The following is a 14,959-nucleotide window of genomic DNA, read 5'->3' on the forward strand; positions in this document are numbered from 1 at the left end:
TAAACTGCAAAATATCAGAAAAACGCTATTAGAGAACATGGCCACCAATGCGCAGTATAAAACACTTAGATAATGTTAATTGTATGTCGGCATTGTTCTTTCGAAGGCCAAACCCACCATTGGTGTGTATGTGTGGGCCAAATACCTATTTTCATGTCATCTGACCATAGCACCTCCTGGATTCAGCTAAATGGCATTGGCACTTGGATTGGAACCAGTGCTATAATGGTCACCTGACACAAAAAGAGGTCTTTGGCCACGCACAACCGCGGTGGGTTTGACTTTCAAAAGAACAATGCATATGCAGAAAATACCTCATCCCTTACTGTAAAATATGGTGGTGGATCTTTGTTATGGAGCTATTTTGCATCCACTGGTCCTGGAGTCCTTGTTAAGGTCAACAGCATCATGAACTTTATCAAGTACCAGGACATTTTAGCCCCTCCAAAAAAACTGGTTCCCTCTGTCAGGAGGCTGAAACTTGGCTGCAAGTGGATCTTCCGGCAAGACAATAAGCCCAAGCACGCATTTTTCAATGGCCGTCTCAGTCTCCGGAATTGAACCTCATTGAAAACCTGTGGTTTGAGTTGAAGAGAGCAGTGCATAAGCGCAGACGAAGGATATCAAGGATCTTGGAAAGATTCAGCATGGAAAACAGGATCCAATCATTTTGACCGCTATCTATTAGAGTTTTTTTATTACTTGTTAAATATAATCTTTCTCTGAGCAAAAGTATTAGTAAAAAATAAGTGTAGCATACAATATAGCACAGTATTTGTATTATATTTTATAGTGTCTTTTTTGCTCATCTTTATCAAGGGATCCAATCATTCAGTATAGGGAGTGTACATACAGTAGATAACATTGGATTTAGAACTAAGTCATCTGACTTGAACGGGGTAGTGGATATCCGGGGTGGCTGTCTTCCCCTTCCCTTCAGCCAGGCAAACTGGGGAGAGTTTGGAAGGACAGTCTCGAGGGTGAGCGAGCATTCCACTCAGAAAGTCTTAAAGTGCTTAGAAATCTGAGCTAAGATAAAACTCTTCCACTCTTGTGGACTTTTCCACAAGTAGATGGTAATGGCATTTATAGAAAGGTTCAGAAGAGATAAAGTGCCAACTTTATCTAACATTTCTGAGTGGATATTTGAAAAGAAAAGTCATGTCCTCACTGTCTGAGTTGCTCCCTGGAAGGGTGGGCAGGCAGGGGCACAGGGAGAGGCAGGGCTGGGAACTGGACGAGAGGAGGCAGGGGCACAGGGAGAGGCAGGGCTGGGAACTGGACGAGAGGAGGCAGGGGCACAGGGAGAGGCAGGGCTGGGAACTGGACGAGAGGAGGCAGGGGCACAGGGAGAGGCAGGGCTGGGAACTGGACGAGAGGAGGCAGGGGCACAGGGAGAGGCAGGGCTGGGAACTGGACGAGAGGAGGCAGGGGCACAGGGAGAGGCAGGGCTGGGAACTGGACGAGAGGAGGCAGGGGCACAGGGAGAGGCAGGGCTGGGAACTGGACGAGAGGAGGCAGGGGCACAGGGAGAGGCAGGGGCACAGGGAGATGCAGGGCTGGGAACTGGACGAGAGGAGGCAGGGGCACAGGGAGAGGCAGGGGCACAGGGAGAGGCAGGGCTGGGAACTGGACGAGAGGAGGCAGGGGCACAGGGAGAGGCAGGGGCACAGGGAGATGCAGGGCTGGGAACTGGACGAGAGGAGGCAGGGGCACAGGGAGAGGCAGGGGCACAGGGAGATGCAGGGCTGGGAACTGGACGAGAGGAGGCAGGGGCACAGGGAGAGGCAGGGCTGGGAACTGGACGAGAGGAGGCAGGGGCATTGGCATGATTGGGTACAGGGCTAGGGAAGGAGCAGGCACTTAGGGTGGGCACCTGGCTGAGACAGGGGCTCGGGCATGGACTAGACTCCTCAGGCAAGTCATCAGGCAACTCCACTGCAAAGTCATCAAAGAAGTCTTCATTCAAGTCCTCCATCAAGTCCTCAGACTGCTCGGGGGTGCCGTTACTGAGGGTGAACACCCAGCCAAGCTGGTTGTGGAGGAGGTGGCGCAGGCCCGGGGGCAGGGGCAGCACGTTCAGGATGTCAGGGCAGTCGGGCCGCTGCTGGCGCAAGCAAGAGCAAGAGAGGTACTGCAGGGAGGTGGGCGTGTAGCAGGACCGGATCACCTTCATACTGCTCTTGGCTGCAGTGGAGCACACCACAGGGTAGAACTTCTTATTCTGCAGCCTGGTGGCGGCCACACCTGAGGAACAGGAAGAAGGGAAGAGACCGAGACATTAGGCACATGGTCACATGTAAATCTAGAGCAAATGTTACCCTTACAGTTGAGGTAGGATACGTCAGCCATCTGAACAATCTAAAGTGAACAAAAATATACTGTTCATTAAAGGAAATCAGTCAATTGAAATACATTGATTAGGACTTAATCTATGGATTTCACATGATTGGGGATACAGATATGCATCTGTTGGTTTTTATATATATATATATATATATATATATATAAGGTAGGTGCGTGAATCAGAAAACCAGTCAGTATCTGGTGTGACCACCATTTGCCTCATGCAGCGCGACACATCTCCTTTGCATAGAGTTGATCAGGCTGTTGATTGTGGCCGGTGGAATGTTGTCCCACTCCTCTTCAATGGCCGTGCGAAGTTGCTGGATGTTTGCGGGAACTGGAACACGCTATTGTACACGAAGATCCAGAGCATCCCAAACATGTTCAACGGGTGACATGTCTGGTGAGAATGCAGGCCATTTTCAGCTTCCAGGAATTGTGTACAGATCCTGAAACTTGAGGTGATGGTGGTGGAAGAATGGCACGACAATACCATAACCCCACTGCCACCATGGGGCACTCTGTTCACATCTTTGACGGCAGAAATCCGCTCGCCCACACGCCACAGGTCAAGGTCAGGTCAAGAACCTGGTGAGGACGACAAGCACCCAGATGAGCTTCCCTGAGACGGTTTCTGACAGTTTGTGTAGAAATTCTTAGGTTGTGCAAACCCACAGTTTCATCAGCTGTCTGGGTGGCTGGTCTCAGACCATCCCGCAGGTGAAGAAGCCGGATGTGGAGGTCCTGAGCTGGCATGTGTTTACATGTGGTCTGCTGTTGTGAGGCCGGTTGGACGTACTACCAATTTCTCTAAAACAAGGAGAGAAATGAACATTCAATTCTCTGGGAACAGCTCTGGTGGAAATTCCTGCAATCAGCAGTCCAATTGCACGCTCCCGCAACTTGAGACATCTGTGGCAATGTGTCGTGTGACAAAACTGCACATTTCAGAGTGGCCTTTTATTCTCCACAGCACAAGATGCACCTGTGTAATGATCATGCTGATTAGTCAGCTTCTTGATATGCCACACCTGTCTAGTGGATGGATTATCTTGGCAAATGAGAAATGCTCACTAACTGGGATGTAAACAAATTTGTGCGTATGGAAAATTTCAGGGATCTTTTATTTTAAAATCCTGAAACATGGGGTGAACCCTTTACATTTGGTGTTTATATTTCTGTTCAGTATAGTTTGAATCAAGGTGTCCCTCACCTATACAGCGGCGGTTCTTATAGAAGGTAAGGGTTCCATGCCACGTGTCAAGGTGCAGCCCTATGATGGAGCCTTGGCCAAAACGGGACGAGAAATTCACCTTGTCCCCTTTGTGCTGAAGCATACCTTGAATAGGAAATGAATAAAAACCGGAGGCAAATTAGTGAATTACTATGTATGAAACGTCATATCCATAAGGCATGCCTATTCATAACATTTATGTGTCACTTCCTCACCTGTGTAGGAAAGTCCCCAGCTGTCCTCGTCCATCCCCAGCATACTGCAAAAACTGTGTTGGAACTTGTCCAGGTTGACCTCAGCGGTCCCGATGCCCACCATCTACATAGAAGACAAAACATACAATAGTAGGTAACAATGTTAAATGCTGGCTGCTTGGCTGGCCTTGTTTGTCTGCCTGGTTAGCTGGCCTTGTTTGTCTGCCTGGTTGGCTGGCCTTGTTTGTCTGCCTGGTTGGCTGGCCTTGTTTGTCTGCCTGGTTGGCTGGCCTTGTTTGTCTGCCTGGTTGGCCTTGCCTTGTTTGTCCGCCTGGCTGGCCTTGCCTTGTTTGTCTGCCTGGTTGGCCTTGCCTTGTTTGTCTGCCTGGTTGGCTGGCCTTGTTTGTCTGCCTGGTTGGCTGGCCTTGTTTGTCTGCCTGGTTGGCTGGCCTTGTTTGTCTGCCTGGCCTTGTTTGTCTGCCTGGTTGGCTGGCCTTGTTTGTCTGCCTGGTTGGCTGGCCTTGTTTGTCTGCCTGGTTGGCTGGCCTTGTTTGTCTGCCTGGTTGGCTGGCCTTGTTTGTCTGCCTGGTTGGCTGGCCTTGTTTGTCTGCCTGGTTGGCTGGCCTTGTTTGTCTGCCTGGTTGGCTGGCCTTGTTTGTCTGCCTGGTTGGCTGGCCTTGTTTGTCTGCCTGGTTGGCTGGCCTTGTTTGTCTGCCTGGTTGGCTGGCCTTGTTTGTCTGCCTGGTTGGCCTTGCCTTGTTTGTCCGCCTGGTTGGCCTTGGCTTGTTTGTCCGCCTGGTTGGCCTTGCCTTGTTTGTCTGCCTGGCTGGCCTTGCCTTGTTTGTCTGCCTGGCTGGCCTTGCCTTGTTTGTCTGCCTGGCTGGCCTTGCCTTGTTTGTCTGCCTGGCTGGCCTTGCCTTGCTCGAATTACACACCTTGTGAAAGAAATGCCATACCCCTTGTTAGCTTAAGATTTTAAAGGGGAAAAATGTATCCTGATTAGGAGATCTATAATGACGCTTTAGGATATAATCAAGCTTTCACAAGGAAGATATGCTTCTGATGCACATGGGGATATCTTTGGGTCGTCTCTGTAATATTCAGAGGCTGAGCTACATTTTTCTAATGTCGAGGAGTAAAGAAAAAAGAAGAACACTGCTTGGGAAGTCATGTCTGTGACTCTCGCTATCAATAGAGCTAATCACTTTCCGAAAAATAAGATGTTTAACTAAATTGATACTTGATAGTTCAAATAAATTACAATATTATAACATATTTATTAGGGGAATAACATTTGTGAAAATAGTCAACTTTATGTCCCCCCTATTTAATTATGTATCATGAAACAGCCTACCTTAAAGATGTCATGAATTTCAGGAAACAAAATTACAAAGTGGGATTAAAATAGGGAAAGGGGATACCTAGTCAGTTGCACAAATGACTGCATTCAACCCAACCGCTCTGAATCAGAGATTTCATTGTAATTTTCTGTCAACAATCTACAGAAAATAGTCTGCTTTGTCAAAGTGGAAGAAAAATTCTAACAAGAATCACCTTTGGTAGTGATTACAGCTGTGAATATTTCTTGGGTAAGTAAGAGATTTGCACACGTGGATTGTACAATATTTACACATTTTTTTTAAGGAATAATGTTCAAGCTCTGACCAGTTGGTTGTTGATCATTGCTAGACAGCCATTTTCAAATCTTGCCATTGATCTTAAAGCCGTAAAAAAAACTGTAACTTGGCCATTTGGGAACATTCAATGTCATCTTGGTAAGCAACTCCAGTGTATATTTGGCCTCCCAGTGTCTATTGGAAAGCAGACTGAACCAGGTTTTCCTCTAGGATTTTGCCTGTGCTTAGCTCTTTTCCATTTCTTTTCATTAAAAAAACTACTCCCTAGTCCTTGCCGATGACAAGCAGAACCATAACATGATGCAGCCACCACCAAGCGTGAAAATATGAAGAGTGGTACTCAGTGATGTGTTGTGTTGGATTTGCCCCAAACATAACACTTTGTATTCAAGACAAAGTTCTGTACAGGCTTCCTTCTTTTTACTCTGTCAATTAGATTAGTATTGTGGAATATCTACAATGCTGATCCATCCTCAGTTTGCTCCTATCACCGCCATTAAACTCTGCAACTGTTTTAACCCCCTAGAGTCGATGTCCGTGCCCCTGCAGAAATCTAGTTGGCCCAATAAAAAAAATCCCCATCAAAATACGTCAATTTAAACTGGAGATATCTGGGGGTTTTTAATTGGCTGCGTCCCAATCCATCGCATCCGCCGATAACTTGCGATTTTAGTTTAATTCCACCCGGGTCATAGGCCTAAGCCTCCCAGGGATGCTCAGAATTGACCAACTAACTGCTTTTACAAAACAAATGCCCCAGGATCCCCCTAGCTTCCTCCTCCCTGGGTACAGCAGTGAGGGCAAGTAACAGTATCATGGGAATGCCCTGCTGACAGCCCTCATTCACTACTGCTAATACACGCGGATCACTCTCAAACAATGTTCTGCTTTTACCCCTATTGTAAGGTTCAAATACAAACATGGTAACTTTCTCCATATTGGAAGGCATTGTTTTCATTCTAGTCTACACTAACAATGTTACTCTATGTATGTATTACCAATTTCTGTCGGATATTCACTTTCTGCTCCACACTTATTAAATGCCTCTTATTTTAAGACTAGCATGTAATGCGGCAAATTTCTGAAACACATCGGCCAATTCAGAAGGGAAGAGAGAAACTTTCTGGCATCAACGTGTATTATAACTGGGCTGGCACTGTCTATCAGTCCACTGTAGATGGAGTACTTTGTCCATAATAAAGTCTCACCGGAGACGGGATGGACTGGGAAATAGAGCCAGTTTCTGACTCAGTCTCGGGGAGTGGTTGAATTTTCGGTTTAGAATCATTTGGGATATCAATGAAGACGCCAGTGGGAGTACAATAACGTGTAGCCTTACGTTTAGTTAACAAGTCTCTACCGGTTCAACAGTCCTACAGACTTTTGTTGAATTTCCACGACACTTGTTAACTTTTAACAAATCGACCCCTGTCTACACTGTAGCTATACTATGGGCCTACAGTATCTGTAAACATGTAAGGGTTATGGTTAACCCACTTAGGGTAATTCCTGACCTGGATGTTTTTTTTTTTGCGTACGTACCATGTCTGTGCCATAGACGGGTGACGTCATCTTGATCTCCCAGAAGTGCTGTCCATCTGTCAGCTCCTTGGTGCCGCGGATGGCGGCTGTGCCACAGCTGTACTCAGAGTGGAAGCTCACCTTGCGGTCGTCACAGCTCAGGAGCGCTGCATTGGACTTGACGCCCTCGTCCCACACCCAGTCGAAACCTGCAGAGAGACAATATGATGGTTATCCACACTAATTCATGACCCATCCATTGATAACACCTGATACATTTCCCAGGTACACTGTTTAAGCTATACGGTGCATGCTCATATACATAATAGCTCCACATCCATTCAAAACGTGGACATACAAGTGCATGCACGCACATACTGCGCACACAGTATTGTCAACCCACATCGAGTCGGAGTCAAAACACAGAAACGGACATTGCTTGACAATACAAAGAGGAGACAATTATTCATTCACCTATACAATAAACACAGACCAGACTAAGTTGAAAGACATACACAGATCCATAGTTCCCCAACCCTGTTCCGATCCTTCCCACTACACACCCTGGTCCTCCTCTCCACACAGGCAGTCATTGAGGGGCTGGAAGCCCTGCAGCAGAGCCCCAGGGCTTGTTTCCTCCTGGGCGTCACAGTGACAGTAGGACTCCCCTGTCACAGGCACCGTGTCGGGCACAACGTCTGTCACCTCCGGGGTGACGGCCAGGTAATCCACTTCTGAGTCCAAGTCGCTGATCTGATTGACGCACATGGGATAGACAGAGATGTCCAACTCATTCGCCTTGACCATTTGAGAATGTCCCTAGTTTTAACTGAGAGAACAGGTAGACTGAACCACACTTGAGAAGACTAATCTGAGGAATTCACAATCGGAGCGCTTTCAGAAAGAAAGAAAAAGAAAAAATACAAAACAAAAACCGACGAGCTTGGCTTAAATGAAGACAAACCCAAAAACTAGCTTAGTAGGTCCTGTTTGAGAAACATCTGGAAATACTGTGCAGTGCAACCTCTCCTCAGTCGGTTGCCTCAACTAAAGCACCGAGCTTGTTCAGGTTCTTTAAAGCTTCTATAGGTGGACCCTTTCCCTAAAGAGAGGCCCTTGCATTCCCATTGGAGCACAAGCAGTGTATGCCAACATTTAAAAATAGACCTATGCCAAAAATACAGACCATCCATGCCTTAGGAGTCCCCATTCAGTAGACAGCCATTTTGAGACAGTTGAATCCACCATGGAAAACTACCGGCTCAAGCCAGGTCATATTTTCGATCATGCCGCGGCCTCGTGTTCTCTCTGTCTCAGCATTCTCCCATTGCTCTTTCAACTCTTATCACCCCCTCTCTACCCAAACTCCTCTCTGGGTCTGCCCCAAACACACACTTCCACACTCTTACCTTTTATCACTCCACCCTTTCTATTTATTATTTCGAACCACCTGTAGTCCTCGCGCCACTCCTCCCTCCTTTTACATCTCACCACTGCACTCCTCCTTTCTCCATCCCCCACTCCTCCCTCTGTCTCTCTCTCTCTCTCCCCCCATCTCTATCACTCCCCCACTCAATCTTTCTCACTACCCCACTCCCTCTCATTCCCCCACTTCCTCTCAATTCAATATAAGGGCTTTATTGGCATGGGAAACATATGTTTACATTGCCAAAGCAAGTGAAATAGATAATAAACAAAAGTGAAATAAACAATAAAAAATGAGCAGTAAACATTACACTTACAAAATGTCCAGAAGAATAAAGACATTTCAAATGTCATATTATGTCTATGTACAGTGTTGTAATGATGTGCAAATAGTTAAAGTACCAAAGGGAAAATAAATAAACATAAATATAGGTTGTATTTACAATGGTAAAGATAACCTACTCTCTCTCTCTCTCCCCCACTTCCATCCGTCCCCCTTCTCCCGGTTCTCACCTGTGTGTGTTCGTTGCCCCACTCTTCTCTGTCATTCACCAGTACCACGGCGTCAATGTCTCGTCGGATGTCACTCCACACGTAGTGCGGAGCTCGGCTGTTCCTGCTTCTCCGTAGCATGGCCGCTCTAAAGAGACAGGAAGGAAAAATCACAAATAAATGAAATATCACATACATAATACAAAGGATTGTCATAAAACCTTAGTAATATAATTGTATAACCTATATCCCACAATTTCAACATGGTGAACTTATGTTGGCAGACATGTGCATCCCATTGCCCTACTTGAAACTAGGCTAAATATGTTTCGAAGATCACACCACACACGTTCAACTTGACAAAGCTATTTGAACTTGAATCATTTATATGCCCTGCTGGTGGGAACGATATGATCAGTTAAAATACTCAGTCACATGTAGTGGGGAAGTTGAAATATCATTGGCATTGATGTAACATCTAAAAAAATATATTACATTTGGACACAACAGTGATTTTATTGGTTTATTTGGTTTACATGATCCAGATAGGGATGTCATTTTGGCATAAGAAATGACACAAGATTGTTTTTCAAATACTGAGCAAGTGCTCATTTCAACTCTCTCACAAACTAGGTCGATTGTATCCTCTTTCACCCCTACCCCCTTACCCTCTATGGGCAATACAAGATGCCAACAATTTTTATTTAACCTTTATTTAACTAGGCAAGTCAGTTAAGCACAAATTCTTATTTACAATGACGGCCTACTCCGGCCAAACCTAGACGACGCTGGACCAATTGTGCGCCGCCCTATGGGACTCCCAATTTTTTTATTTTACCTTCATTTAACCAGGTAGGCTAGTTGAGAACAAGTTCTCATTTGCAACTGCGACCTGGCCAAGATAAAGCATAGCATTGTGAACAGACAACACAGAGTTACACATGGAGTAAACAATTAACAAGTCAATAATACAGTAGAAAAAAGGAGAGTCTATATACATTGTGTGCAAAAGGCATGAGGAGGTAGGCGAATAATTACAATTTTGCAGATTAACACTGGAGTGATAAATGATCAGATGGTCATGTACAGGTAGAGATGTTGGTGTGCAAAAGAGCATAAAATAAAATAAATAAAAACAGTATGGGGATGAGGTAGGTAAAAATGGGTGGGCTATTTACCGATAGACTATGTACAGCGGCAGCGATCGGTTAGCTGCTCAGATAGCAGATGTTTGAAGTTGGTGAGGGAGATAAAAGTCTCCAACTTCAGCGATTTTTGCAATTCGTTCCAGTCACAGGCAGCAGAGAACTGGAACGAAAGGCGGACAAATGAGGTGTTGGCTTTAGAGATGATCAGTAAGGTATACCTGCTGGAGCGTGTGTTACGGGTGGGTGTTGCCATTGTGACCAGTGAACTGAGATAAGGCGGAGCTTTACCTAGCATGGACTTGTAGATGACCTGGAGCCAGTGGGTCTGGCGACGAATATGTAGCGAGGGCCAGCCGACTAGAGCATACAAGTCGCAGTGGTGGGTGGTATAAGGTGCTTTAGTGACAAAACGGATGGCACTGTGATAAACTGCATCCAGTTTGCTGAGTAGAGTGTTGGAAGCAATTTTGTAGATGACATCGTCGAGGATCAGTAGGATAGTCAGTTTTACTAGGGTAAGCTTGGCGGCGTGAGTGAAGGAGGCTTTGTTGCGGAATAGAAAGCCGACTCTTGATTCGATTTTCGATTGGAGATGTTTGATATGAGTCTGGAAGGAGAGTTTACAGTCTAGCCAGACACCTAGGTACTTATAGATGTCCACATATTCAAGGTCGGAGCCATCCAGGGTGGTGATGCTGGTCAGGCGTGCGGGTGCAGGCAGCGAACGGATTGAAAAGCATGCATTTGGTTTTACTAGCGTTTAAGAGCAGTTGGAGGCCACGGAAGGAGTGTTGTATGGCATTGAAGCTCGTTTGGAGGTATTGACCCCAAACCAATCACGGCCAGATGTGATACAGCCTGGATTCGAACCAAGTACTATAGTGATTCCTCTTGCACTAAGATGCAGTGCCTTAGACCGCTGCGCCACTCGGGAGCCCAAAACCAGTCCTTGAGACAGCACTGAAATAAAGGTCTGGGGTCAATACCATTTCAATTCAGGAATTAAACTGAAACTAGAAAGGGTAATTTTTCAAGAAAAATTGTGTGACTTGCTTCAGCTGTCCAAAAGTATTTTTTGTAGAAGTTGTTTGGAGGCTCGTGTGGTGGGAAAGTAACAGCAGAATTAGTGACTGCAGTACAGAGGTGGAAAAAGTACCCTATATATACACACCACTTATTTCACTATACCACTTTAGTCGTATAAACCTACCCTGATAGAAAATTACTCACGGTGAAAATCACCCAGTAAAATACTACTTGAGCAAGTCTAAAATTATTTGGTTTTAAATATACTTATATTTCAAAAGTTTTTTTACGGATAGCCAGGGCCACATTACAGCACTCCGACATAATTTACCAATGAATCACGTGCGTTTAGTGAGTCCGCCAGATCCGAGGCAGTAGAGATGACCAGGGATGTTCTCTTGATAAGTGCATGAATTGGACCATTTTCCTGTCCTTCAAAATGCAATTCATTATTTAGGGTGTCAGGGAAATTGTATGGAGTAAAAAGTACATTATTTTCTTTGGGAATGTAGTGAAGTAAAAGTAGTCCGAACTATAAATAGTACTTTACTTTACTTAAGTACTTTACAGCACTGCTGCAGTAGTGGTGGAAAAAGTGACTGTTGTCTCATCGCACTCTAGCGACTCCTTGTGGTGGGCCGGGCGCCTGCAGGCTGACGATGGTCATCAGTTGAACGGTGTTTCCCCCGACACATTGGTACGGCTGGCTTCCGGATTAAGCGAGTTGGTGTTAAGAAACGTGGTTTGGCAGGTCATGTTTCGGAGGACGCATGACTCGACCTTCGCCTCTCCCGAGCCCATTGGGGAGTTGCAGCGATGAGACAAGATAGTAATCACAAAATTGGGGAGAAAAGGGGGGTAACAAAAATACATAGAAAAGGGAGATGAGCATCCAGCAACATAATAAAACAAAAACATTGTAGTACATACTCTGCTGTTCTATCGCATGTGCATGATGTGTAATGATGTCTGAGGGAATAAAACAGTGTTTGTTGGTTGAAGTAACCTCTGGATTGGCATTATATTTCTCTAATCCGATTCCAGATTTGAATAGTAGAAAAAAATAGGTAAAGATTTCATGTGCTCTAAGTTTTTGTTTAACTTGTTGGGGAAGTGGTCAAAACAGCTGATTTGTGCATTTTTACAGTGAAGTCAACGTTGATTTAACTATGGGAAGTTTAGAATGTCAAATAAGAATTTAACCGATTTGAAATGGAATTTCAGTTAGCTTCCTGAATTTAAATAGAACTGACCCCTAGCCTGCTTGAAACATATAGGCTCCACAGAACAACACACAAACTGAACTCTGGAGTTGCTAACCTATATTATCCCTTGTCTGAGGTTGAAGTACTGTTGCTCCATATGGACTGTTTCCACATGTAAGTTTGACCTTTCAATCTGACCTGCCTTCTAGTGTGCCACTTTGGCAGCGAGTCTGCAGTCTGTGAGCCGGTTCACGAGATCAGTGATAATGTTTTTTTGACCCACTGACTGCATCGAGTGATGTGATCATAAATGATTAAGCCCCTGGGTGGGGTTGGGGGAATGGGATGGGGATGGAGGCCCACTTATGTCCCTATGCTAAGGATTTGATTTGGGGGTCAAATAATGTATGCTCAGCGGAGTTGAGCTGACATGGAATCTGCAGCTGATGGCACGCCTTGCTTAGGCCTAATGTTTCCACAGAAAACAGGTAGCAGCTGGGTAGACTGCTGTCCAAACAGGTGCACCAGATAATTGCCAATGGTTTAGATAAGAGAGTCTGATGCGCCTCACTTTAACAGTGCTTAGCCTATATACTCTATCACCGTCATCTGAGTAACACAGGCTGCATCCATAGCTCCACGTCAATCAAAATCTAATGTAATATTATCTGGATACAAGCTCAACCCATTTATTTTTTATGCATGAGCACCAAACACATAGTTTGTTTATTTTCTTAATACATTTTTATTCAGAGCCAAGTTTGAATTGCTCTTAGCTTACTTCTTTATGTCCAAGATGCAATGGGTTATTTAGTAAACATTTATATGTAAGTAGTTTCCCCCTGAATCTAAGTAAATATTGGTTTTCCCAATCCATAAGTCCCTAATGATGTCCTATCTATTCATTACATAGTAATACAGTTAGTTGAACCAAAAGTGCAATTTGTCATTGTACACTGTTAAAGTTGACATTTTTGATTCACATAAAAGCCATAGGCTGGCTACACATAACTGATATCTAAGGACTGTCAAATATATAACACAATAGCCATTTAAATTTCAGTCATTTAGCAGATGGACTTATCCAGAGCAATTATTGTTAAGTGCCTTGTCCAACCGCTTGGCTACCTGCCCCCCTACTTTCATTAAACTAGGAAAAGGTTCCTACCTTATAGTTGTCTTCTTATGAGCTATCTTGCATGTTAGGACTTCTATACCAGACTTCTGAGTGTGACAGGTGCAACTTGCTCTATGACCTAGTTCCCTGCATGCCAGACATCAACAATTCCCTTACACGCCCACACCTAACACTGATTGGATAAGTGTGCTAAAGGGGAGGAGTCTATGCTAATTTCCCTATCTAAATAGGGTAGATATACAATTCTGGTAGAAATTGTATTGTGGCTTTATGTAGGTGTCATTTGTGTCAGTATTAACAGGCTTTACTTATTGATGCATGTTCTCATTGCCCTGGTTACATAAAGCATGAGAATTTGGAACAGACAGTAAATATTAATTTGATAATATTGTCCAAATTTGATACTATTACAAAAATATATTTGTTAAAGTTTATGAACATCAGGAAATATGCAAGGGAAATTAAGTACCTTTATAGCCAAAATGAGAAAGGTGGCATTCCTGAACATCAAGGGCCAAGGCATAAGCGACATTTAAACATTTGTTTTAGAGAAAATGCAAGTCATTAAAATTCACACGTGAGTGGGGGAAAGGGTTCTAGGGTAGGTACAGAAATCATAATTGCGAAATTCAATAGAGGCCAAGGCTGCATGACTTCCCTTGTAGTGTGTGGCTTCAAAGCTTCCTTAGCATGGAAACTACTTGATGCTGTTATGCTCATACACCCTGTGCAACCAACGGCAAAAACCTGAAACATTTCCTGTGTTACGCTTACACAAAGGGGTTCGGAGCATGCTAGATGGCTAATTAGCGCAGGTGGTCGCCTATTGTTTTCCGTTAACAAGCGTTGTAACATGAAGATATGGCTGTGTGGGAACCCTAACCCTATAAAAAGATGTATCAATTTAAACTTTAATTTTTTTATTTCTCACTGACATTGTAATGCTCGTCTGAAGAAGAGGACCAAAGCACATATATATCCTGGGCCGTAGAGACACACTGGAGGAGTGCTGAGCCGACACCATCCACACTGGAGGAGTGCTGAGCCGGCACTATCCACACTGGAGGAGTGCTGAGCCGGCACCATCCACACTGGAGGAGTGCTGAGCCGGCACCATCCACACTGGAGGAGTGCTGAGCCGGCACCATCCACACTGGAGGAGTGCTGAGCCGGCACCATCCACACTGGAGGAGTGCTGAGCCGGCACCATCCACACTGGAGGAGTGCTGAGCCGGCACCATCCACACTGGAGGAGTGCTGAGCCGGCACCATCCACACTGGAGGAGTGCTGAGCCGGCACCATCCACACTGGAGGAGTGCTGAGCCGGCACCATCCACACTGGAGGAGTGCTGAGCCGGCACCATCCGTCCTGGCTGGATGCCCACTCTAGCCTGGCCGATGCGGGGAGCTGAGATATAGCGTACCGGGCTGTGAACGTGCACTGGAGACACTGTGCGCTCCACCGCATAATACTGTGCCTGACCAGTACCACGCTCCCCACGGTAAGCACGGGGAGTTGGCTCAGGTCTATAACCTGATTCCGCCAATCTCCCCATGCTCCCCCCCCCCCCCCCCAAAAAAAAACATTTTGG

At 45.3% G+C, this 14,959-nt stretch overlaps 1 protein-coding gene across 1 annotated transcript; it reads right to left on the bottom strand.

Annotated features, from left to right (window-relative positions):
- Positions 1–767: 767 nt before the first annotated feature.
- On the bottom strand, positions 768–13,483 carry LOC118365630 (SPRY domain-containing SOCS box protein 3-like). Its single transcript, XM_052488403.1, has 8 exons — positions 13,397–13,483; positions 8,871–8,997; positions 7,496–7,685; positions 6,954–7,141; positions 3,796–3,898; positions 3,560–3,685; positions 1,617–2,247; positions 768–1,517 (listed from the first exon to the last, which is right to left on the bottom strand). The coding sequence occupies exons 2-8, from the start codon at positions 8,988–8,990 to the stop codon at positions 1,160–1,162; spliced, it is 1,716 nt and encodes a 571-aa protein (XP_052344363.1). The 5' UTR covers positions 8,991–8,997; positions 13,397–13,483; the 3' UTR covers positions 768–1,159.
- Between the last annotated feature and the right edge of the window lie 1,476 nt (positions 13,484–14,959).

Source organism: Oncorhynchus keta, chromosome 3, assembly GCF_023373465.1.
Source record: "Oncorhynchus keta strain PuntledgeMale-10-30-2019 chromosome 3, Oket_V2, whole genome shotgun sequence".
Classification (NCBI taxonomy): Eukaryota; Metazoa; Chordata; class Actinopteri; order Salmoniformes; family Salmonidae; genus Oncorhynchus; species Oncorhynchus keta.